Genomic DNA, 26,384 nt, shown 5'->3' on the forward strand with positions numbered 1-26,384 from the left:
GGTTGAGTGCGCACGTTCAGCTTTGGAGGCCTGGGATTTGCCGGTTCGGATCCCGGGTGCGGACATGGCGCTGCTTGGCAAGGCATGCTGTGGCAGGCATCCCACATATAAAGTAGAGGAAGATGGGCATGGATGTTAGCTCAGGGCCAGTCTTCATCAGCAAAAAGAGGAGGATTGGCGGCATATCAGATGTTAGCTCAGGGCTCATCTTTCTCAAAAAAAAAAAAAAATTAAAATGTCCATAGTTGATTCTGATATACTTCCAGGTCTCTCTCTCTCAGTGTGTGTGTGTCTCCCTAGGCTTCCTGATGAACTCTCAAATCAGAAACTACCTTTCCTGAGCCAGAGCTTCAAAACTAGCGATCTGGGTAACCCTGGACCCCAGCCTGGTGAGGTGGATTCTTTCAGGATCCTTTCTTAGGATAAATGAAATGATTCCAGTCATACCAGATGTCCTTGGGCTGTTCGTCTGAAACTGGTAGGCAAGAGCCTCTTAATCACGAGAGGCAAGTGAAGAACTACCCTTGAGTATAAACACCTCTGCACTGAGGACCACTCTGGACTCCCCACGCGACGGATAACTGGAGACTGTGTGTGTGTGTGTGTGTGTGTGTGTGTGTGTGTGTGTGTGTGTGTGTGTCTGTTCTGCGCCCTCTGCTGGTAAAATTAGTGACAGTTGGAAAGCATTGACTAACTAGTAGGCGTTTTTCTGACTGGTACTGACCATTTCCTAGGATGGAAACCAATACGGAAGGAGCTAATCCTGGTCCCAGCCTGCACATTTAGACACCTGTAACTAGAAGGGTTACTAATTTCTTTAAACAGCTTTATTGAGGTATAATCGATATGTAAAAAACTGAACATATTTAATTTACACAATTTGATGAGTTTGGACATAGGCATCCACCTGTGAAACCATCACCATAATCAAGGTAATAAACACATCCATCACCCCCAAAAGTCTCTTTATCCCCCCTCCTTTTTGTGGTAAGAACACAAAATTTGTTAAGAGGGTAGATCTCACGTTAAAGGTTACTCTTATCAGTAAACTCCCGCCACCAAGTCACTGGGGCTCAACTCTCCTAAGGGAAATCTGTGAACCCTGGTAAAAACTACTTGCATGGCAGCAGGAAGTTGGAGGGCGGGGGGAGACACGGAGAAGCACCTCACCCGCCCTGGGAGATAGATTTTGAAGCTGGGTAGTTAAGTAGCCCTGGGAGTCTGATGAGAGACCCGTGGGATCACAGGGAGAGTCCCCTAAGCCATGACACAGTTGAAATAGACAGAAATGGACCTCAGCTGACTCTGAGGTTGGTACTTAATCCTTGCCCCAGTGATAAAGTAAGTATTGTGATCTGCTGCATTTAATCTTCAAGTACAGGAGGAAGTGTCAGGTAAAAGCATGGATAAGAAACCTGGCCTACCTGAGCCTTACCCAACAGTCCCAGGTGGAAACCCCGATGCTTCAGATACAGGGCGGGTACTCCGGGTGTTGCGGTCCTGCCTGTCCTTGCAGGGAGATCATTAGACAGGAAGGATGATGTCAAACCCAGGCTAGTTTTCAACCTCTATACCTCCAACTGAAATCATGGCAATTATTAATGACAGCTAACATTTATTGTTTACTATGCACTGCTGAGTACTCTGTAACATGCTTAACATGGGCTCATGCTTAATCCTCACAACAACTTCTGAGGCACAGGATGATCAAAGCAGCTTGCCCCTGGGGAAGACCGCTGCCCAGTGTTAAAGCAGGGTATAGCCCAGGTCTGTCTAACTGCAGAGCTAAAACCACAATGCTAACTTCTCTTATTCTTCTCTATTCTTCTCAAGCGTGAGAGGAGGATGCGCTCCTGGGCCTGAGACTACGGGCTCCACCCCTGTTGCATTCAGGACTAAGTAGTACATTCGTTGGAAGTTGATAAAGCTAGTTGCCAGGGCTTGAGCTGGTGAAATCACTATTAGCTCGGGTGTAGGCCCAGGACCTGGGGGTAGAGACTGAGTAGGTGCCTGAGGATCAAACTGTCCTCCTACGAGGGGAGGGCAGGGCAGGTGGATGGAAAGTCCAGGAATGGGTCCACTCTAACAACTGGGACTTTTTTAAAAAATAGGTATTTAAAAAAATTTTTATTGAGGTCATAGTCTATAATATTGTGAAATTTCAGCAGTACATTATTATTTGTCAGTCACCATATAAATGTGTCCCTTTATCCCTTATGCCGACCCTCCCAACCCCTTTCCCCTCTGGTAACCAGTAGTCTGTTCTCTTTGTCCATGTGTTTGTTTATCTTCCACATATGAGTGAAATCATATGGTGTTTGTCCTTTTCTGCCTGGCTTATTTTGCTTAACATAATACCCTCAAATTCCATCCATGTTGCTGCAAATGGGACGATTTTGCCTTTTTTATGGCTGAGTATTATTCCATTGTATATATATATACCACATCTTCTTTATCTAATCATCAGTCGATGGGCACTGGGGTTGCTTCCACTTCTTGGCTATTGTGAATAATGCTGCAATGAACATAGGGGTGCATAAGTCTCTTTGTATTGTTGATTTCAAGTTCTTTGGATAAATACCCAGTAGTGGGATAGCTGGGTCATATGGTATTTCTATTGTTAATTTTTTGAGAAATCTCCATACTGTTTTCCATAGTGGCTGCACCAGTTTGCAGTCTCACCAGCAGTGGAAGAGGATTCCATTTTCTCCACACCCTCTCCAACAATGCTTGTGTTTTGTCTTGGTGATTATAGCCATTCTAATAGGTATAAGGTGATATCTCATTGTAGTCGTGATTTGCATTTCCCTGATGATTAGTGATGTTGAACATCTTTTCATGTGCCTCTTGGCCATCTGTATACCTTCTTTGGAAAAATGTCTGTTCATATCCTTTGTCCATTTTTTTGATTGGGTTGTTTGTTTTTTTGTTGTTGAGTTTCATGAGTTCTTTATATATTTTGGAGATTAATCCCTTGTTGGATATATGACTGCAGATATTTTCTCCCAGTTGGTGGGTTGTCTTTTCGTTTTGTTCCTGGTTTCCTTTACCTTACAGAAGCTCTTTAGTCTAATGAAGTCCCACTTGTTTATTTTTTCTTTTGTTTCCCTTGTCGGAGTAGACATGGTATTCAAAAAGATCCTTCTAAGACGGATGTCAAAGAGTATACTGCCTGTATTTTCTTCTTGGAGTTTTATGGTTTAAGGTCTTACCTTCAATTCTTTTATCCATTTTGAGTTAATTTTTGTGTATGGTGGAAGATAATGGTCCACTTTCATTCTTTTGCATGTGGCTGTCCAGTTTTCCTAACACCATTGAAGAGACTTTCCTTTCTCCATTGTATGTTCTTAGCTCCTTTTTCGAACATTAGCTGTCTGTAGATGTGTGGTTTTATTTCTGGGCTTTCAATTCTATTCCATTCATCTGTGTGTCTGTTTTTGTAAAGGTACTATACTGTAAAAAACAAGTATTTTTGAAGAGCAAATTGTACCATTTGAGAGATGGGAGAAAAATGACCTTTAAGATCCTTTCCAGCTCTCCATTCCTATGAACAAGAAAAATAGCATGATTGTGCACTAGCTTTTATCAATGGCCATATGCGTTTTAAGCCAGCTATAAAGATAACGAAATTTTAGACCTCTGAATAAGGATTGCTTACTTGTCTGCAGATCATAAGTCAGATTTGAAATTGAGCAGATCTTCCATTAAAGAAAATGCTCAGATTTGACTAAAACCAGGGCAGGGAGGATGGTGCTTCTGTAATATGAAAAAGTCAGTAATTCCTGATACCATTTTATTTTCAGAATGACAAGTGACCTCAGTTTGCTCCTCTGTAAAATGGGATTGAAAATTATCCTTATAGGATTTTTTGAAGATTTAAATAAGATAATATATAGGAAATGTAGTTTATGGATAAACGTTTGTGTATTATACTTTATTCAATTCCCCTGATATAAAGGGCACTAGGAAGAAACAAAAATGGAGGACCATTCAGGTTATTCCCAATCATTCAGTTTTAAAAATAAAGCTGCACTGAATATATTCTTCTAAATTATTCAGACCTAAGGGAATTTGACCACACGGCCATTTGAAAGTTGCTAAGAAAACAAAATCAGCTTTTAAAATCATTCCAAATTGTGGTCTTTAGGACATTTGATTCAATCAATAAGCAGACAACTGGTTAAATAGCCTAGATTTCTAAGCTTGAGATATTCACTGATTTACTCAAGGATTCTTCTGCTCCGAGGCTCTGAAGATTTCCTAGATAGAAATATCCCATTCTATGCTCAACATTTTATCAAGAGAAAGAAACTCGTACAACCTAAAACGTTCCTTCTCTTCTATGTTATAATGAATCTATCCAGGCAGATGTACTGGAGAAGGTGGGGGGGGAGGGGAGGAGCTAAGGGGCGAAGAGATAGAGCAAGTCCGAGAGTGAGTGACGCTATCCCTAACCTCTGAGAAAAGCAGGTGCTTTGCAATCACTTCAAAGTCCTACAAAAAGAAAGGGCACTTTACTGCTGGTATTTACAATGACACTTTTTCATAAAATTAATAGTTTTCGATTATCAGGCGAGATTCTTGGAAATGAATTCTTGGAAATAATTACTAAAAAGTTTCCCGTAAAGAAGGGATTCTCTAATGACAAAAGGAAGTTGTCCTCCAAAGCAGATTGGATTCTGTACTAGTTTTCAACAATGCAGTGCCATTTCATAGTCTTTAGACAGGAAAAGCCAGAGCTACGTTCATTTCCGACATTAGAGAATCATATCACATGTAATTGAAGCACTGTGATGAGCTGTCATCCACCCAGCAGTTTGGAGGAATGTATTGCAAGACTTGAGAACTATAAGCCAAAGTCACAGATAACCACAGTGCTGATGGACTGCCACTAAAACTGTCAACGAGAAGATTCTACTGATGTGTAGTTTCTAGGGTCTCCTCTTGGCAGTAGTAATAAGCAGTAACAGCAGTGACAGCACTAACAGCAGTGGCAGCAGCAAGAATAGCACTAAATAACATTAGTCGTAATAGTGTAAGCTGCAACAGCATTTACTGAGTGCCTCTTTTTTGTCAGGCCAGTGCCAAATTTCATATACGTATTAAATCTTTAATCCTTATAGCAAACTTGCAAGGAAATTATCATTACACACCTTTCACTGAAGAGGAAGCTGAGGCTTGACAAATTTAGGTAATTTACTTGAAGCTACATAGCTGGTTAGATACAAACCCGGGATTCAAACCTAGGACCGTCTTATGTCAAGGCTGAACTCCCCCCGCACCACCATACATCCCAGTGCCATGGATGAATAGATATTATTCAGCATGAATAATTAAAAACAGTAAAAGTGATGCACAGAGGCTTCTCCGAGTTTGCTGGCGACAGCAAGCTTTTCCAGGTGGTCGAATACCAAAGTGACGGGAATGAGGCTGCAAAAGGATCTCAAAATCAGGGGAGTCAGGTGTGTGAGCACGAGATTGAGGCGAACCATGGTGCAGTCAAGTCTAAGCAGTATAACTTAGGGAAAATATCCTACTACTGTTTATAAAAGACAGTTATGACTCCAACGAACCCAGGAGCATTCATAGACGTTCCCTGAAAATAGAAGTCTGGTGAGCTTGAGACTCCAAAAATCTAATGGTATACTTATCTTTAGTGCTATGTGCTTCAACAATGACTCTCAAGAAAGCCATACCGGGTTAGGAAAAGAAAGTTAACAGAAATGATTGTGAAAGGGGTGTAGGAAGGTCAAAATAAAAAATAGGGTGAAGATTAGGGCCATTCTATCTGAATAAAATGAGGACAGAAATAAAATCAATAAGGGGAGTAGTAGACTGACAATAATAGAAACAATGATGACTCCTCTGTGCCAATCACTGTTCTAAGTGCTATATACATGTATTAACAGTTTTAATTCCCTCAACCCTATGAGTAGGTGCCGTTATTTGCATTTTACATGTGAAAAAACAGGCACAGAGCCCAAAGTCACAGCCATCTAGTCATTGGCAGGCCAGGAATTCCAACCCAGGCAGTCTGTTGCAGAGCCTGGGCTCTAGCCACTCCACCACACTGCCCCTTTAAGGTACAGCTCCAAAGCTCATAATTTTAGTATCAAGGAAGATCTCCTGAAGCTGTTTAAGCAGGAAATAAACTTTACAGAATAAGAAACTCCTTAATAGGTAATAATAGGCTGAAAATAATAATAGTGTCAAGAAAGGTATGGTGTACCCACAACATGACTAACAAAAATGTACAACTGAAATCTCACAAGGTTGTAATCTATCATAACATTAATAAAAAAAAAAAAGAAAGGTAGGCAAGTAAGTAGATTGATAAACTAAGCACAATGAGTTATGGACAGAAGCTAGACACGACGGTGGTAAGAGTCTGACGCTTCTTGAGTTTGAAATAATGTGAAGTGACCATACCCTCCAACACAAATTACTGGTCTGTCCCAGTAATGTATTTCTTAGATTTTACAAATGTAATAACGAGCATACAATTTTTTCCTGATATAATTTCTAAAAATATGGGAACAGTTACTACAGCACCTTACAAACGATTTATGAACGTGGATGAAACGTTTAGAAGTTCATCTTAGTCAACACTCTCACTCAATAACTTTTTATTTCCCAATTTAGAAAATCTGACTAACGATTACTCTAGGTCAGCATTCTCCACCCTGTATCCTATGGAGATTAAGGTTTAGAAGTTATTAAGTACTGAGGGGGAAATTCCAGGGTCAAATAAATGTCTGCTAAATTTTCTCTTAGAGGAACATAGACCACTCGTGGCGTGAAAAATCCCATAATACAGAATCCACTGAACTGTAATAAATTTCCTAAATTTCTTTGACCATGGCACCTTTATTTTGTAGACCATTTATAAATTACTGACATTACATCTAGACCTAGATACCCTCTTTTGCAGAAATGGAAGAACATTTCTTTTACAAGAGTATATGCATGGAGTTAACCATGCCTAGGAGTAGTTGGAGTATTTCATTTTCTCAATATTGAAAAAGCCCCTGTTTCTGCTATTGGGGATAGTGGTATGCGGCATTCTACATTCATTTTCTCCTAAGAAGAAATTACAAGTGTTGTTTAGGTATAACTACAGTAGAATCATAGAATCCAAGAACTCTAGAATAAGTTTTACACCCACATTTTACAAATAAGGCAACTGAGGTCAAGGACACTGCCACTCCCATGGTGTTCCTCTCACATCACTAGCCATTCCTCAATCTCCTCTGCTGACTCCTTCTCATAGCCCTAACCTCTTACTGTTGGAATGCCCTAGAGCTCAGTCTGTGGACCTTGTCTTTTCTCTACTCCTACTCTATCCCTTGGTGATCACATACAGTCTTGTGACACTTTTTTTTTCCTGAGGAAGATTTGCCCTGAGCTAACATCCATTGCCAATCTTCCTCTTTTTTTCTTTTTCATGTGAGCCACTGCCACAGCATGGCTGCTAATAGATGAGTGGTGTAGGTTTGTGCCCAGGAACTGAACCCAGGATGCTGAAGAAGAGCATGTCGAACTTAACCGCTAGGCCACTGGGGCTGGCTCTTGTGACCCTTAAAAGAATTAAACGTTACTGACAGCCTGGACCTCTCCCCTAAACTCCAAACTCACACGTCAGAATGTGTGTCCATGATATCTCCACCTGCATATCTAGTAGACATCTCAAATTCAAACATGTCCCAAATCAAAGTCCTCATCTTCCCTCCCAAATCTGCTCCTCCTTTAGGCTTCTCCATCTCAGTTAATATCAACAGCATCTTTCTAGTTGCTTAGGCTAAATGATTGTGCTGTCCCCCACAACACTTTCTCTCTCACACCTCACATCCAAACCATCAACAGATTCTGTTGGCCCAACCTTCACGATATACCCCCAATTGAGCCACTTATCACCTACACTCTTGCCATCTTAGTCTAAACCCCTATCATCTCCCACCTCAATTATTACAATAACCTCCCAGCTAATCTCCCTGATTCTTCCCTTGGTCTCCTGCAGCTTATTCTCAAGACAGCAATCAGACTGATTGTGTTAAGACTATATTTAAGGATTTCTGTTTTTCGTTGAGGTATAAAATACTCCTCTGTTCAAAAACCCACTAATGGATTCCTATACTAGGATAAAAGCCAAATCCTTACAAGTGCCATGAGACCCTATACCACAAGGTCCACGTGCCCTCTCTCTCAGATCCATCTCCCACTACTCTCCCCTGTCACCCCCACCTCTACTGTAGCCTCATCAGTCTTATTGCCGTTCCTTGAGCCAGGCATGATCCTACTTTGGAGCCTTTTTTTTTCTTCCTCTCATCATTACGTCAGCTGTAGATTTCTATTTGGTTAGGTTAAGGAGGTTTCCTTCATATTCCTAGTTTGCTAAGGTTTTTTTTTTGTCGAAAATTTACATACCATAAAATTAACCATCTTAAAGGGAACAATTCAGCGGCATTTAGTCCATTCACAATGTTGGGTAACCATCATCTCTATCTAGTTCCTAAACATTTTCATCACTTTGGAAAGAAAAGAAAACCCTGTACTCATTAAGCAGTCACTCCCCATTCCTCCCTCCTTCTAGCCCCTGGCAACCACCAAGCTGCTTTCTGTCTCTGTGGTTTTGCCTATTCTGGATATTACATATAAATGAAATTATACAATATGTGTCCTTTTATGACGTTTTTTCACTTAGCATCATGTTTTTGAGGTCCATCCACATTGTAGCATGTATCACTACTTCATTCCTTTTTATGGCTAAATAATATTCCTTTGAAAGAATATTCTCCAATCTATTTATCCCTTAATCTGTTGATGACATGTAGGCTGTTTCCATCTTTCGGCTGTTGTGAATAGTGCAGCTATAAAACATGCATGTACAGGTAGCCAAGTCCCTGCTTCCGACTCTTTTGGGTATATACCTATGAGTGGAATTGCTGGGTCATATGGTAATTCTATGTTTGACTTTTCGAGAAACCGCCAAACTGTTTTCCACAGTGGCTGCACCATTTTACATTCCCACTAGCAGTGTAGGAGGGTTCCATTTTCCCCTTCGGGGCTTTTGCATTTGCTATTCTCTCTCTCTGGGATGCTCTTCTGATAGATACCCAAGTGGCTCACTTCCTCACCTCCTTCGAGTCTTTACTCAGTTGTGATCTTCTCATGGAGGCCTACCCTGACCATCAAATTTTTTTTTAACAATAGCTATGATTTATTAAATGATTACATCAGACATTGTACCACGTACTTTCAAGACATGATGTCTTAATCTCCAACAGCCTTGAAATGTGGCTGGTGTTATTCTCATGTATTTATTTATTTATTTTTTCCTTGTGTGTCCACCTGTAATTTTCTTTTTACAATTTTTTCATCGAGGTAACACTAGCTTATAACATCATATGGATTTTAGATGTACGTCATTATATTTTGATTTCTGTGTAGATTACATCACGTTCACCACCCAAAGACTAATTACCGTCCATCACTGTACACATGTGCCCTGTCACCCCATCCACCCTCCTCCCTCCCCACTTCCCTTCTGGTAACCACCAATCTAATCTCTGTATCTTTGTGTGTGTTTGTTGTTGTTTTTATCTTCTACTTATGAGTGAGATCACACGGTATGGTATTTGATTTTCTCCCTCTGACTTATGTCACTTAGTATAATACCCTCAAGGTCCATCCGTGTTGTCACAAATGGCCCTGACCACCAAATTTGAAATAGCAACCGTCCAACCCCCAACCCATACTCACCATCCTCCTTCCCTACTTTATTTTTCTCCATAGTATTATCACATGACATACTATATAATTTTCTTATTTTCAATTGTCTGTCTTCCACCACTGAAATGTAAGCCCTACGAGGGCAGAGATTTCAGTCTGTTTTTCCAGCACCTAGAATAGTGTCAGGCACATAGTAAGTGCTCAATAAATGTGTGCTAAGCAAATATATGAGGCCCAAAGAGGTGTTTGGCCAAAGTGTGACAAAATGAGCAAGAAACTCAGTCTCTGTAGTTCTTAATTTTTGTTTATTTTTGACAATGATTGGCCCTGACCTAACATCTGTTGCCAAGCCTCCTCTTTTTGCTGGAGGAAGATTGTCTCTGAGCTAACATCTGTGCCAATCACCCTCTATTTTGTACGTGAGATGCCACCACAGCATGGCTTGATAAGCTGTGTGTAGGTCTGCACCCAGGATCCGAACCCACGAACCCCAGGTCACTGAAGCAAAACATGTGAACTTAATCACTATGCCATCAGGCCAGGCTCAGTCTCTGTAGTTTAGAGGTTATTTTTCTAATAATAGTGATGGATTGAAACTGAGCCAATCACACCTTTTATTTAACTTTAACCAAAAAGCACACATGCGTGAGATGGCTATTTCTGAATCAGGTGAAAGAACTATTTAGAATAGCCTGAGGTAAAGGGATCAGACTGTCAAGCTAAAACTCATTAGCATCAAATAAAACTCAACTGTCTATAATAAGTAAGTTTAATACTGACACTGTGAAATGGTTTATTTAAACAAAATTTAAAAAATGATGCTACGGGACTCAGAACTTTAAGAGTATCATACTTTAAGAGAATGAACCTAGGTGGCCAGCCTGGGGTTGGCCAGTTCGGATCCCGGGTGCGGACATGATGCTGCTTGTCAAGCCAGGCTGTGGCAGGCATCCCACATATAAAGTAGAGGAAGATGGGCACGGATGTTAGCTCAGGGCCAGTCTTCCTCAGCAAAAAGAGGAGGATTGGCAGCAGATGTTAGCTCAGGGCTAATCTTCCTCAAAATAAATAGACAACATTGTCTAAAAAAAAAAATAGGGTCAGCCTCGTGGCCGAGTGGTTAAGTTTGCACGCTCTGCTTTGGTGGCCCAGGGTTTCACTGGTTCACATCCTGCGCGCAGACATGGCACCGCTCATCAGGCCATGCCGAAGCGGCGTCCCACATGCCACAACTAGGACTCACAACTAAGAATATACAACTACATACCGGGAGGCTTTGGGGAGAAAAAGGAAAAATAAAATCTTTAAAAGCAAAAAAAAGAAAGTGAACCTAATATATACTGTGAGAAATAGAACCTATGGAAGAACACAAAGCTGGACCCCTACCTAAAATATTGAAATAGCAAGAATGTGGTTTATCATATTTGTGAACTAAGATAGAGGCAAAGAAAATATCTGTATATAAAAGAGAACCTATGTTAAAACCACAAAGAAGCTATTTCTGGGCAAAAGTTTAAAACTTGGTGTAATTAATGCTGCTCAATTGTTCACTTGAAAATGGTTAAAATGGCAACTTTTATGTTATAAATTTTTGCCACATTTTTTGAAAAGTAAAAGAAAAATGGGCAGAAAGATGGTGGATGAAAAAACATCCTTGAGAAGCATATGGAAATAAAGACTAGAATATTGCTATGTCCACTACTAAGAAACAAGCCACTTTGGGAGATTCTGGCAAATCATTTACAGCAGAAATCATTCTGGAAAATTAAAACTAATGGATTCAACTCTTTTGACTATGAATTGCAAGGAGTATATTACATAACAAGTGGTCAATGAAACTGGCTTTCAATATGTTTCTGCTTTAGGCTAAATATTTGTGTCCCCTCCAAAATTCATATATTGAAACCAAATTCCCAAAGTGATAGTATCTGGAGGTGGGGCCTTTGGGAGGTGATTAGGTCATGAAGGTGGAGCCCTCATGAATGGGATTAGGGCCCTTATGAAAGAGACACCAGAGAACTCTCTCACCCCTTTTGCTGTGTTAGGACACAGCAAGAAGATGATCGTCTGTGAACCAGGAAGTGAGTCCTTACCAGACACTGAATCGGCCAGTGCTTTGATCATGGACTTCCTAGCCTTCAGAACTGTGAGAAATAGATTTCTATTTTTTTTTTTGTGAGGAAGATTGGCCCTGAGCTAAAATCTGTTGCCAATCTTCCTCTATTTTCTGTGGGATGCAGCCACAGTGTGGCTTGACGAGTGGTGCTAGGTCCGCACTCGAGATCCGATCCTGCGAACCCTGGACCGCCAAAGCAGAGTGCACAAACTTAACCACTACACCACTGGGCCAGCCCCAGATTTCTATTGTTTATAAGCTACCCAGTCTATGGTATTCTGTAGAGGCCCAGATGGACTAAAAGCAGTTTCAAAGTACAATTCAAGAAGTTCTGATGTTAAGCAGAAAAAAACACTCATTGTTGAGGCAAACAACTTCAGAGCCTGCCCACCTTCATGGTTATTAAGATCACAAAGGGACTCTTGCCAGCCTTTAAATTTCAAGAAATTAGTAAAGCATAAACAGTGAGCTTTTAACTGTGCCGGAGGAAAAACTGCAAGATGCACTCAGCAGATAAAGCTCTCAGTCAGCAGGCTAAGTAATCAGCTTTCATGTAAGAAGTGAAGCAATGCTCCCAGTTATACGATAAAATCTACAGCTTTGATACGAAGTTATTTATTAAAATAATTCCTGAGGCACTTTAACAATACAAATTTTATTAAAAAAATAAGTAATAACATCAAAACTGTTCAGCAAATCTATATTCAATGTAACCAAAATAAACAAACACCAAATTAAAAAAAATATACATCTATATATATATGGGCAAGAAACAAGTGCATTTTTTGGTCCCAATATTTTTTGAATATATTATCTTTATCCAAAGGAATTACATCAATGGCTAAGAAGATATGTATTAGATATACAGAAATGTAACTTTAAAACTTGTTTTAAGGTCTGTAGGAAGTGTTTTTTGCCAATTCTTTATGTCTTTGAACTCACAATCACTAAGATAACGATAGTCCCAAGATAGAGGATGTAATGACATCTAATAGTCTGAACAATTACCAAATTAAGAAGCTTCCAATAGGTAGCTACATGAAATCTGTAGAGAATTCTAAGGAATTTCTCGGAGGTCTTAAAAAAAACAACACAAAACAAAAGTTTTAAAGAGAAGAGATAAAAGTGGCCATAACAAAACAGACATCAATAAATTTGGTGAAGAATAACAGAAAACAAAGATAACAAAATTAAATTAAACTTTAAAAAATTAAAAAAAATTTGAATATTAGTATTGCTGAAAACTCCTAGGGTTAATACTGGATAAAACTTTAAATGACAGTACAAATAATTCTAACTTTGGAACTGTAATTTTAGGAACTTGTTTTCCAAGAACATGAAAGTAACCTTAGTTCCCTACACAACCAGCTTTTATATTTGTTGGACTGCATGCATGTTAGAGGAAGGTTAAACGGCAGCAGCCAAAATGCTTAAACTTCAACTTGAATGTTGAAGCACTGATTTCGATGGGCTTTTCTTGGTCATAATCGACCCATAATCTAAAGATCGAGAACCAAAGCCCCCAGTGGGAAGTTGTGCTCAATTTGGTGGGCCTTGAGGTCATCTCTGGTCAAATTAGCATCAGCCTTATGGGAGGCCAGTCATGAAGGAAGGGACTCTCCCCAAGATCTGATTTCTTAAGGCCACAACCTACAGGAGGTCTCACAGTCAAATAATTCACATTCGTTGGAAAGAGAGGACAGGCATCAGTTGTGTCCATCGAAGCGGGACACTGACCAGGAGTACCCTGGACATTTTTTGAAATTTCTGTGTTGAAATTCTGCATCTGAAAAATATGAAAAATAGAACAATGACAGACAAGGAATGAGGAGAAAGACAGCTATCTGACCTAAAAATGTAAGACTTATAAGAAATTAACTAAGAAACCAGACAAAACAGACAAAAAAGATGAACAGCCATATTGTTTGGAATGCATTATTCTGAAGGCAAGTACAGCAGAGAAAAACACAAATTATTTTAAGCAAAGCAAGAAGAGACCATAGCAACAAAAGTTATTTTTGGAGAGAGCCAACTGGAGAAAGAAAGCATATGTTAAGATATGTTAACCTGACACAAAGATAAGGTGGAATAAGAGTCTAGTGCCGTCTGGAAGCTGAAAAGAGCTGAATAATGAGAGCTAGTGTCCTGAACTTGGCTGTTTAACCGCCTTCATGTGAGAAAATACTTCAGAACTTTGAACTTAGGAAACTGCCTTTGTGTAAGAAAACACCTCAGAACTTTGAACTTAGGAAATTCCAACTTGTCTTGCACCAGGTTGCACGAGCTCCATAGAGCGGGAATCTATTTCAACAAGCGGCTTTAAAAACAAAAACAAAAACAAAATACTTTAATATTTTTCATTTCTATTAACGATACATTTAAAAAATGCAAGTGCTAAAATCTATCGAAGAAAAATGCACTGAATAAAAATTAACTTACTCAGAAAGGGGTTCAGAAGTTGAGGTACTTTCAGGAACTGAAATTAGAAGAAGAGTTTTACATTTAAAATGGCAAATATGATGAGTGAGATGATCAGTTTAATACATAAGAGCCCATATTGTGGCTGATCAAGAAATACTGGAATAAATATCAGAAATTCAAAGTAACGCAGTTAGAGATACGTACCATTCTCTATTATAACTTGGCAAGTATGAGTTTTACGTTGACTTAAGTGTTTAGCCATACGATCTAAACCAGAAGAATCAGTTAGGAAATCACATTTAAGGCACACCAGAGTAATGCCCCTAGGAAAAAAAGAAGACACAAAGAAAAGGTTTTTATCTTTTATGAAAACCCATATACAAGTTCAAGAATTATTTTTTCATCTAATAACTCTTGATTTGCTTCTTATGTGTCAGGACCATCATTTCCCAATTTTGTTATATAAGCCCAATATATCTGAAATGGTACTTGCTAACATTTAGTGTTTTATGAACTGTTCCCTCTCATACCAGTTACTAAAAGATGAGTCAAGGGACCTACAGCCCAGTCGTGTCTCCACTAGCAGCTTGTATAACTAGTGCAAGGCACGATCTCCCCGGCCTTTGGCCACTTGCAAAGTAAGGCTGTAATACTCATCCATTCAGTAAGCATTTGCTGAGGGCCTTCTTTATACCCTCTGTACTACTAGGTGTTACGGATACAAGAGTGAACAAAAAAGGGTGTGCTCTGTGGAGGCTACAATCTAACGTCTTATTTAAGTGATGATAAAATCAGAAAAGAAATGAGAAGCCTTTAAAAATAAATCATGTAATGTAATTATTGCCATTATCAGCTTATTAACAAAGCATAAATATACTTTTGCAGTTCATTTTAAATTTAAATACTTTACATTTAAGTATTTCACCTGTATAGGAATAGAGACCAGCTGCGTACCTTACACTGACTTCTCCCCTGCAGCTCTAGTCCCAACAGCCTGATGTGTATTTCCATCGAGCTGTCACAGTGGCACACCAAAAAAATCTGCATAAAACTGAAGTCATGTGCTTCCCGTCCCACCCCCAAAAATCACTCCTCCAGAACAATGTGAAAAAAAATGATACTTAGTGTATTCTGAGCTAAGTGAGTGTGGTATAATCAAAGTTAATTTACAATGCCTTTAGAAATGTTCATCAACAATTCCTTCTGTAAAATAACAAGTTGTATACTTTTCTTCATTTCAAAAAGAAAAAAACCCTAAGAATTATGAAGGCTATATATTGATCAAAAACAAAGAAATGTTAGTCACTTTACTGGGTGTCGTAAACATCTTTTAAATATTGAAATATTGTTGGAGAGCCTTATTTTTTAAATTTTATAATGTAAATCCATGAAGCTTTCATCTTTTTTTCCTCCCCAAGTACCCCCCAGTAGGTAGTTGTACACTTTCAGTTGTGGGTCCTTCTAGTTGTGGCATGTGGGATGCCGCCTCAACATGGCCTGACGAGCGGTGCCATGTCCGCGCCCAGGGTCCAAACTGGCGAAACCCTGGGCCGCCAAAGTGTAGCATGCGAACTTAACCACTTGGCCATGGGGTCGGCCCCTGAAACTTTCATCTTAATGCCTAACACTACTGAAACAAAGTTTAGCCAGAGAATATAGGCTATCTTCTCTTTGATCTAAGGATATAATGACTAGAACGTCATTATGTCCAGTAGCAATCATTTCATTTTCCAAACTAGGTGCTCCAGCACCACGTTAGAAAAAGTTACTATAAGTTTTCAATAGAGAGAATGGAAAAAGATCAACTGGTTACCTGAGAGTTCCAGAATGCTTCTTAAAAATATAAAACCGTTTACTTGGATGGTTGCTATGAGAGCTGGAGAGACAAGAGACAAATGAGATTTTATTATGTCATATTAATGTTATGACCATATTTCAAGTCCATGCTTAGTTTCTTATTTTTAAATAAAAGATCCTTATCTAAATTATAAATTTCTATTAGTCATCTCTGTTTAATTCAAGATTTTTATCTTACATTTCATTTTACCTGTGCATTGTCTAACAACATATTTCCCTGAGAATATTCTTAAATAATCTGTACCTCGCCCTTATTTTAAAAAATCTCAAAGAGCAAAACTGCAAAGGGAATCAAATTAAATATTTTCAACTATTAAGAGTTGAAAACAATTTAAAAGGTATTTTCTAATAATGAATTTCGCTATAATATAAAGTGTTGTGAATAATAATTATCACTTTCTAATCTTAATATACTTAGCAAGGGGAGAGAATCTGCATGGTCCTTGAAGTAAATGCTACTTGGGCTAAATGGCATTACTTACCATCAGTAAAATGAAATATTTAAAGAATCTTTTGCAATTACTAGGAGAGTTTTAAGGAAAAGGAATTAAAGGCAGCAGAGCTCATGAGTTAAAACAATGCTTCCTCTGCACAGAACAGAAAACTACTAACCAAATTTTGCAATCAGTGGTGACAACTTTTACATCCCCTTCTAAAGTGATAAGGAAAGCTTTCCCACACACGAAAGTCAGGCAGGATTAGCCACGGTTAGCATAGCACAGTATTATTCAAAGTGTGGTCCACGGACCAGCAGCATCTGCATCACCTGGGAACTTAGAAATGTAAAGTCTCAGGTCCCACTCCAGACTTGCTGAATTAATCTCCGGCAGTGGAGGCCAGAAATCTGTTTCAACAAGCCTTTCAGGTGACTCTTACACAATCTAAAGTTTGAGAAGCACTAGCCCTCGCTTGCACCGACAGACGCAAACCAGCCAACACACCAGGTCAACGGTTACCCTTAGACACAAGGTATCTATCACGAGTATACCATGTATGCACAGAAAAAGAAAGATTCTGGCTAACTATAATCCCAAGGGAATACCCTCAGACTAGGTTGCATGGTGAACTGAAAGAACTGCTCTCTCAAGTAGATAAGACAGACACACAATATGAAGCAGAATGGCTGAATGGTACTGAATTCAAAGACAGGAATGATTCCTATGAGTGTCTGTGGTGATCAGGTCCTTCACAGAAGACGGTAAACTGAGAGGGAAGGAGAGGAGCATTCCAAGGAATAACAAAGAATAAGGAAAAGCCACTTTAGATACTGAATATGGGACAAACTATACACTGAGGAAGATTAAGTACTTTGGGGGACCTGACTTCTGGCACAGAGTTCGTATGAGCTGGGAGTAAAGGTACTCAACATCTGAGAAAATGAAGCTTCTGGACATATAGAGCTCAAACTTATGACAAAAGTCTACACTGGGTCAGAGTGAGGGTGTACCATTCAGGGGGAGGTACCTGAGGCAACAATGGAAGCAAGGTCCCACTAAAATAGAGGAAATGCAAAGAGACCCACAAAACCCTTAGAAGAGTAGAATTGGAAGCTTTTCAGTTCTATATGAGGCTAACAGCGAGTAAGCGCTCAGCGTGTGTGATGACGACGTGGAGCAGGGTTGGGGCTCACTGGAAATTAGGAAAACGTTATGAAAGAAGCCTGGGGCCCATTGGCAATATTTTGGGATAGAATGGGACTGGAGATCCTACAAGACAGTTGAAGGGCCTATGGAAAATGGGACAGGGGAGGCCAGAATGACCCATGGGTTTAAGAAATACCAAAGATATTCTCCAGTTTAATCTCCTATAAATTAGGGGCAGAATTAAAGCCCCATGGTGGGGAGCCATGTGTTTGGCACAGAATAAGAGACTAGCATTCTTCCCGGCGTTATACTGAGAGAAAGGTGGGTTGGGGCCTGGTTTAGAGCGACCAAAGTACAGAGGCAGAACCACAGCGGTAGTTAGGAAGCAGAGTGGAAAACTGCAGAAGGCGAACTCTCAGGAAGCCATGATGAATGGCAGCAGATCAAGAGAACTCCACAGGCTTCAGAAACTTAAAGTGTGTTATTTCTCTCTGATGCTCCACGTTTATGCAAATGACACCTTGAGATAGACTGAGCTTAAAGGGTATCAGGGTGATAGTAATTTGGATTCTAGACGGACAATAATGTTTAACTTATTTGTGTTCTTTATAGATGCCAGTGAGTCAAACGGGAAAATATCTATCAAATAGTTTGAGATGAAGAGTTGGATCTCTGGAAAACTCAGCACTGAAATTAGAGGATTTACAGTTAAGAGGTAAAAGATAAAACCCTGAGAGTGGTTAAGGTACCAGGAAAGGGAATGTAAAGAGGCAAGAAAGGTTGAAGAAAGAAAAGGTAATGAAATAGAGGAGTAGCCAAAAAGGAAGAACAAACGGTGATAAGAGTTTAAGAGAAGTTGAGGAGAAGAGTTTCAAAAGTGAGTGATCAAAATTATCAAATACTCTAAAGAAGTCACAGAGGAGTAGGAATGAAAAATAGTGAGTACATTTAGTGATTAGGACAGGACTGATAACCTTTAAAGGGGCAGCTCTAACTGGTAAGTGGGGGTGATACTCAAATTACAAAGGGTAAACAAATGACAAATAAGATAGTAAAGAATACTCCTTTACAAATGTTGACATAAAAGGAAGACAAGAAAATACGCAAAGTAAAGGCAAACCTCCCACATCCTAAGAAAAAATATCTAAAAATATTTGCAGGCAGAAGGAATGTGGTTGAGAGAAGAGATGAAAGGAAGGTGTAAAAGAACTGAATAGGGTTTTGGAGGAAATGGAGCAGAGGGACAGCACAAACTTTGAAAAAGTGGGACACGTCTTTTTCTGAGATTAATGTCTAGATAAAGGTAAAAAATACTTGAAGTAGAAAAAAGTTAACCTTGGAAAAAATGAAAAGGCTGACCTCTGAGTAATTAGTAGGCAAGGTTAACAACTGAGAGACTAGAATGAAATCTTGAGGGTACGGAAGAGGATTTAAACAGATGTTGTAGATAAAAACAAAGAGGTATTTTTTAAAACTCAGGACCAAATTAGAGTTAAAGGTCATGAATTCAGAGTTGATTGAATCAAGCACAGTTCGGTAATCTAGAACTAAGCACAGAAAAAGATCAAAAAAGATAAGCGATTCAAGGATAGAAAGGTTAAGCATGACTGAAGATGTCAAGGATTCTAGAACAAGAACAAAGGAACATTCAAAACAGATGAGCTTGAGAGTGAGATTGACTATAAAGTTGGATTGTTGCTGCTGGACCGGAAAGAGAGGTGAAGACTCTGAAAGTCTAGGGTAATGAGAATTCAAAGTGAATGAATATTGTATATGAAGAGGTGGAATGGCATGGTGGTAAGGAAGGGGGTACAACATGTCAGAGGTGGATGTGAATGCTGGCATTAAAGAAGTCAAGGTACCATGAGCTCAGGCTGATCATCAAGGGGAAAAAAAACCTCTGTGAGACAAGTGCTGAAGCCCTCAAAAAAGTGGGCAAATCTTTGAAACTTGTAGTTGATTGTGACCAAAAAGTAACATAGGAGTCTTGTTAGGATCTGCAAGAAAACCACTTTTATTAGTTACACCTTATTTCTGACTGAAAATAAATGGAAATATCTTAATTTGAATAATCAACTTAGCATATTGATGTCTGAACAATTTTTGTCTATTTAAAAAAATCCATCCTGAAGGAAGAAAGTAAGCTCCTATAATGAGGTCCAAATGAAAGTAACGTGGGCTCTGAAGATTTTCTCTAGCATAGAGTACCTGGTAGGTTCAAATAATGTAAACTGAATTGATGTATGAAAAGAAATTCCAACAGTACCATCATGAGTGGAATATCCCTATAGTCTTTCATTTCACATTTCAATGAACAAATGCAAAGATGGATGGCTTGGAAGATGAATGCACAGACAGACAGAAGAGAGAGAGGGAGGATCGAAGGCAAGACAGAGAAAGAGAGAGTGAGAGCGCAGGCACACTTGAGCGCCAATCATGTTCTTAGCATCTTTGACAAACCTGGAGTCTCAAAGTGACTGATTTGAAGAGGATAACACTCATATGGTTGCATGTATTTATCGGATAAATATTTTGAAAACATTTACAATTTTGTTTGAAAATAACCACTTTTGTGTGTGTGTGAGGAAGATTGGCCCTGAGCTAACATCTGTGTCAATCTTTCTCTATTTTATGTGGGATGCCGCAACAGCATGGCTTGATGAGCAGTGCTAGGTCTGAACCCAGGATTGGCACCTGCGAACCCCAGGCCACTCAAGCGGAGCACGTGAACTTAACTGCTATGCCACTGGGCTGGCCCCAAAATGGTAGCCACTTTTTGAAAGACTTAGAAAAACAAATTTCCCTAACAAACCTATTCTAATATCATTAGTCTCACTGTTCTTAAAATTTTTTGTCCCACTAATTTCATGAGTTCTTTTGCTGGAAAATAGTACTGGGTAAGACTCTAGAAGTTCCCTACTGCTAGATCCTTTTAGCTCCTTGATGTGACAAACTGGCTTCTAATAAGACAAATTTGTTTTCAAAAAACCAACATCTTGAATGGCACTTTTGATTGGCAGTGTAACATCTTTAACTCACCTCACCATATGATTTATAAAGGCTTTGTTACAGTTAGTGTTGTATTTGCAAACATTACAGTGAATATATATTGAAAAGTGGCTTGCGAAATCTTTTATTTTGGAGTGACACTCAATGCACTTGTGAACTCCCCGACGACACCTTATGGAGACAGAAAAAATGATAAAAATATATTATAAAACAAAAATAATAAGGTAAAGCCTTATTAACGTTTTATTAATTGAAGCCAAGCTGTTTAAAGTAACATCTTTAGAGATTTATAATTTGAAAGTTTGCTTTGAAATAACAAGCTAGAATAAGTGTAAAAAATCGAGCACTAGTTAATGTTTTCCTGGAATAAAAAGGATCATATTAACCAATTCAATTATCACAAGATATAAGCACAAAATGTAAGATCAATGTAAAAGGTGACATTTATACAATAAATCAGTAATTCAAGCTCTGCTCAGCAGTTGTAAAAAGTACCTTTTTATTATCTACTTGATCTTTATGCCTGATAAGTGATTATCATGGAAATGAGCAAGGAAGTTCTGTGATTTGGTAAACTATATTACAGTAAGCCTTCAATATTCAATATTAAATTAGTACTGTATATCAGGAATAAAAGACATTACCTTAAGTTCTTCAAAGCTATGCTGATTTTATTCTTTCTGTTGCGCTGTTTCTTTTGCTTGTAAGTGGTTTTTGCTTTGCGTTTAGATGTACGTCTGCGCTGCTTACGTACAATAGGTTTACTTGCAGTGGATGCAGTTGCATGAGGCTTACTTGTCTTAGATTTACTTGCATTAGATTTTGTGGGATTCTTAGCAGTTGTACTTTTCGACTTTGGAGGTGAGACCTGAAGAGAAGAAGTGCTTGGAGTACTACTGGAAGATGTAGTCGATGGTCTTGAATGAAGAGGTCCAATTGAAGCTCGAATAGTAACCTATAAAAATGAAGACAATATACATTTTTAGAAAATTAATCATCACATTAATATTAAAAAGATCACTGCAAGCCCTCACTGGGTCCATTGGTTTTTGACAAGGGTGCCAAAACAATTCAGTGAGGGAAACAATAGTCTTATCAACAAATGGTGCTGGGACAACTGGTTATCTACATGCAGCAGAATGACTTTGGAACCCTACCTCATACTAGATACAAAAATCAACTCAAAATGTATCAAAAGACCAAACTGTAAGAGCTAAAAGTCTTTGGAAAAAACATAGAAGTAAATCTTAGGTTAGGCAATGATTTCTGTTTTTCTTTTTTTGAGGAAGATTAGCCCTGAGCTCACTGCTGCCAATCCTCCTCTTTTTGCTGAGGAAGACTGGCCCTGAGCTAACATCCATGCCCATCTTCCTCTACTTTATACATGGGACGCCTACCACAGCATGGCCTGCCAAGCGGTGCCCTGTCCGCACCCGGGATCCGGACCTGTGAACCCTGGGCCGCCGAAACAGAACGTGCACACTTAATCGCTGTGCCACTGGGCCGGCCCAGGCACTGATTTCTTAAGTATGACACCAAAACCACAAAAAGCCAAAGAGAAAACAGATAAAGTGGACTTCAGAAAAATTTAAAACTTTTGTGCTTCAAAGGACACCATTAAGAAAGTGAAAAGGCAACCCACAGAATGAGAGAAAATATTTGCAAATCGTATCTCTAATAAGGGACTTGTATACAGAATACATAAAAGACTCTTACAACTCAATAAAAAGACAAATAACCCAATTTAAAAGTGAGCAAATAATCTGAATAGGCATTTCTTCGAAGAAGATACACAAATGGCCAATAAGCACATCAAAGGTGCTCAACATTAATAATCGTCAAGGAAACTGCAAATCAAAACTCCAATGAGATATCACTTCAGACCAACTAGAATGGATATAACAAAAAAGACAGATAATAACAAGTGTTGACAGGATATGGAGAAACTGCAATCCTCAGACATTGCTGGTGGGAATGTACAATGGTGTAGTAGCTTTGGAAAATGGTTTGGCATTTCCTCAAAATGTTAAACATAAGAGGCATCATATAACCCAGCAATTCCACTGCTAGGTGTTCTATGCCTAGCAGTTCCACCCAAGAGAAATGAAAAAGTATGTCCACACAAAAACTTATATGTGGGGGCCGGCCCGGTGGTGCAGTGGTTAAGTTTGTACGTTCTGCTTCGGTGCCCTGGGGTTCACCGGTTCAGATCCTGGTGCAGACATGGCACTGCTTGGCACGCCATGCTGTGATAGGCATCCCACATATGAAGTAGAGGAAGATGGGCATGGATGTTAGCTCAGGGCCAGTCTTCCTCAGCAAAAAGAGGAGGATTGGCAGCAGTTAGCTCAGGGCTGATCTTCCTCAAAAACAAAACAAAACAAAACTTATATGTGAATTTTCACAGAAGCATTGTTTATAATAGCCAAAGGTGGAAACAACCGAAATATCCACCAACTGATGAATGGACAAATAAAATATGGTATACTCATACAATAGAATAAATTATAGCCATAAAAAAGAAGTACTGATACAAGGTGCAATATGGATGAATCTCAGAAAAATTATGCTATGTGAAAGAAACAAGTCATAAAAGACCACATATTCTATGATTCTATCTATGTGAAATGTCCAGAATAGGAAAAGTCCTGTTTATAGGGACAGAAAGTAGATTACTCAAGTTTGCTTGGGTCTGGTGGAGGGGAAATAGGGACTGACTGCTAACGGGTATGAGGTTTCTTTTGGTGGTGAATGAAAATGTTCTAAAATGGATTATAACGATATTTGCACAACTCTCTGAATTTACTAAAAATCATTGAACTGTATACTTTAAATGGGTGAATTGTATGGTGCATGACATATCTCAATAAAGCTGTTACAAAAAAAAATCACTGCAATACAAAAAGTTAGACACCATTATTTTGAAAATGGCAAGTATAAACTGCAATCAGTTAAGTCTCCCATTTATTCTAAATGGTCATACCAAACAAATGAATTTACCTGGATATTTATTTACTGTTGTAATATTACAGTTTTGTATTGATAGCATTTATACGTTAACACAGACATTAATGGTTAGAAGTTAGTGCGAATTATATAAAATCAAAAGAGCACATCCCATGGCTGTTCCATGCTCTGACATAACTAAATAGCTGTCACAAATATAGAGGTGAAAATTTAAATCTCAAAGCCCAAAATAATAACTCTGGAAAGGCCTGCATTACTTTTTGGTAACCATAAAACAGGTCTCCAGTAAATGTGACCTGCTTTCCCTGGGGGCTCATGGGGCAGGATTTATGGCTCCAAAGGCTATTGTGGAGATTACATCAATTCATCACACAGCATGGAGAGTTTAACAATATTCAGAATTTCCTTAAAGGGAGCTAACATAAAATTTGTCATCTAGGATTCATACAACGGAAATGTTCAATTATCCCATTGGTTAACAATGGAAAACACAGTCGCCTATTAACATTCTCTTCAATCATTTGACTATACTACTCCTGTGTACTTGAGGAGCAGCCAATAGGGAAGCCCTATGAAATACACGTGGTTTGAATATCATACAAAAACACTGAACCAGGAGTTAAAAGACCCAGGGAAAATCTCAGTACTACCTCTTCCTAGCCACGTGACCTTAAGTAAGTAACTTAACCTCTCTAAGCCTCATCTGTAATATGGGAATAATCCCTGCCTTGTCTACCTCATTGAATTGCTACATGGATTAAATAATAGAGTGTATGAAAAAGCACACCGAAAGCTTAATTCTAGAGTGCTACAAGACATTTAGAATTATTATTATAATATTCTAATATAACATACTAATTATTACTATCATTATTAAGAGAAGATATGTGAAAGGACTGCACTGTTTACAATGGTATTCTGCACGTCTAGTCCCAGCATGGAATGAGTGGATTCCAGGAAAGGGATAATAGGGAAGGACCCTGGACAGCTTCTCTCGCTCTAGACCTTCAGAGCATTGCTTTACGTTATTTGAGTTAATTCAAACAGCAGACATACTCACATTCAAAGATAAGTACTCAAAGCCAAATATAAATGGGAATTATTCCACTTTGGATTATGCATCCCTCCACTGGAGCAAACAGTCAAGAGCTGACTTTACATAAAGAAATCAGAGAAAACGAGATGTACATAAGGCCAACAGGGAAAAGGAAATCTGTAGTCAGATATGTGTTTGCTCACTTAAAGCAGCAACGCCATTCAGGAGTAGAACTTGCTTCTCTGAGAGTAGACTCAGCAATATCAATTTCAACAAACTATGGCATTCAAGGCACTATGATAGATTCCAGGGGCACAAAGATAAATTAAACATGATTCCTGACCTTACAGTCTAGCAGCTGAAGCAGACACATATGCTGCCAACTGGAATAGCTCGAAAACAGCCTATAGAATATTGACACAACCTGTTGAGTCAGTCTACGGTTAATCTAGTTGTACTGACTACAAAGGAAAATGCTCCAATATAGCACACGTCAATCAACTTCAGAAACAATGGATATAAGTTTCTCATTCTAAGCATAAGAATGATAAAACCTAAAATTAAAGTCTTAATGACAATCAGAAGTCATTTTTGATACTATACTCAGTAGATAAAACCAGGCAGGAGTCTATTTCTACTATCATACAAAATGTTAAAATACAGCACATTTTAAAACTCACTTTTGTACCAGGAGGCAATCCTTCAAGCTCTTTAGGCTTTATAAATGTCCGATGCTGGGTCTTGTGATCCATTTTCTCCTTGCAGGTCAAAAATTGTAGTCTGCATTTTGTACAACGATGAACTCCTTTTTTCTGTTTACAAAAAATGTTAGAAATAATAATTTCTACCCTCATGAATCCTGAGACTGAAAATTACTCTTAATTCTAATAGCTAAATAATCTCAAAACTAGTATTTTGCCATATCCCGTCACAAATAATATCAAACTATTTCATTTTTTAAAAGTGCTTCTTGCATTAATATTTGGGTTTCAAAAGTATTTGTTACCATATAAGCAATCAACATAAAATTACGTCAATTAGGTTCCAATGGGACAAGTCCTATACCATTTGTAGTGTGAAAGCTTTTTTAATTATAAATTTGAAGTATAAACTATTCAAACATATGATACCGTAAAAATGAGCTATACTATATTTTTATCCTTGAAAAGAGCAAATTCTTTTTGATTTTTCTTATTTCCATTTGTTTCACAAGTTGGCAAAATGAACTGAAATTTCTAAAACCAAACAAATTTAACCAGACACTCCCCAAAAAGCTATGTTATAGAAATGGTTGTATAAATCAGTGCTGTCCAACAGAACTTTCCACGGAATTATATGTTTATAGCTTACTGTCCAATACGGTATCCACTAGCCAAATTTGGTTATTGGGCACTTGGAATGTGGTAAGTGCAACAGTGGAACTGATTTTTAAATTTTATTTAATTTTAATTAATTTAAATTTAAATTGACACATGTGGCTAGCGGTTGTGATATTGGAGAGCATGGGTATAGAAGCATCAATCAGAACAACTCATCCCAATCTACTGCTTGACTGTGTTCCTTCTCAAACCCAGTCCTGTTATTTTACTAATGGTAAATAGGACCCAAGAGAAATCTAAGTCATTTGCTCATAGCTACTCAGTGTTCTTTCTACTATATAGTATCA

At 38.6% G+C, this 26,384-nt stretch overlaps 1 protein-coding gene across 1 annotated transcript in view; it reads right to left on the reverse strand.

Annotated features, from left to right (window-relative positions):
• Positions 1 to 12,481: 12,481 nt before the first annotated feature.
• The window catches only part of ZNF280C (zinc finger protein 280C), an 81,516-nt gene continuing 67,613 nt past the window's right edge, over positions 12,482 to 26,384 (reverse strand). Inside the window, exons 14-20 of the mRNA XM_070605189.1 lie at positions 25,399 to 25,530; positions 21,360 to 21,670; positions 20,746 to 20,886; positions 16,080 to 16,142; positions 14,471 to 14,589; positions 14,285 to 14,321; positions 12,482 to 14,162 (exon numbers count right to left, since the gene is read on the reverse strand). Coding sequence (XP_070461290.1) covers positions 14,147 to 14,162; positions 14,285 to 14,321; positions 14,471 to 14,589; positions 16,080 to 16,142; positions 20,746 to 20,886; positions 21,360 to 21,670; positions 25,399 to 25,530 — 819 coding nt within the window. The 3' untranslated portion in view covers positions 12,482 to 14,146. The remainder of the gene's footprint in view (positions 14,163 to 14,284; positions 14,322 to 14,470; positions 14,590 to 16,079; positions 16,143 to 20,745; positions 20,887 to 21,359; positions 21,671 to 25,398; positions 25,531 to 26,384) is intronic.

The sequence above is a fragment of the Equus przewalskii genome, chromosome X (assembly GCF_037783145.1).
Source record: "Equus przewalskii isolate Varuska chromosome X, EquPr2, whole genome shotgun sequence".
NCBI lineage: Eukaryota > Metazoa > Chordata > Mammalia > Perissodactyla > Equidae > Equus > Equus przewalskii.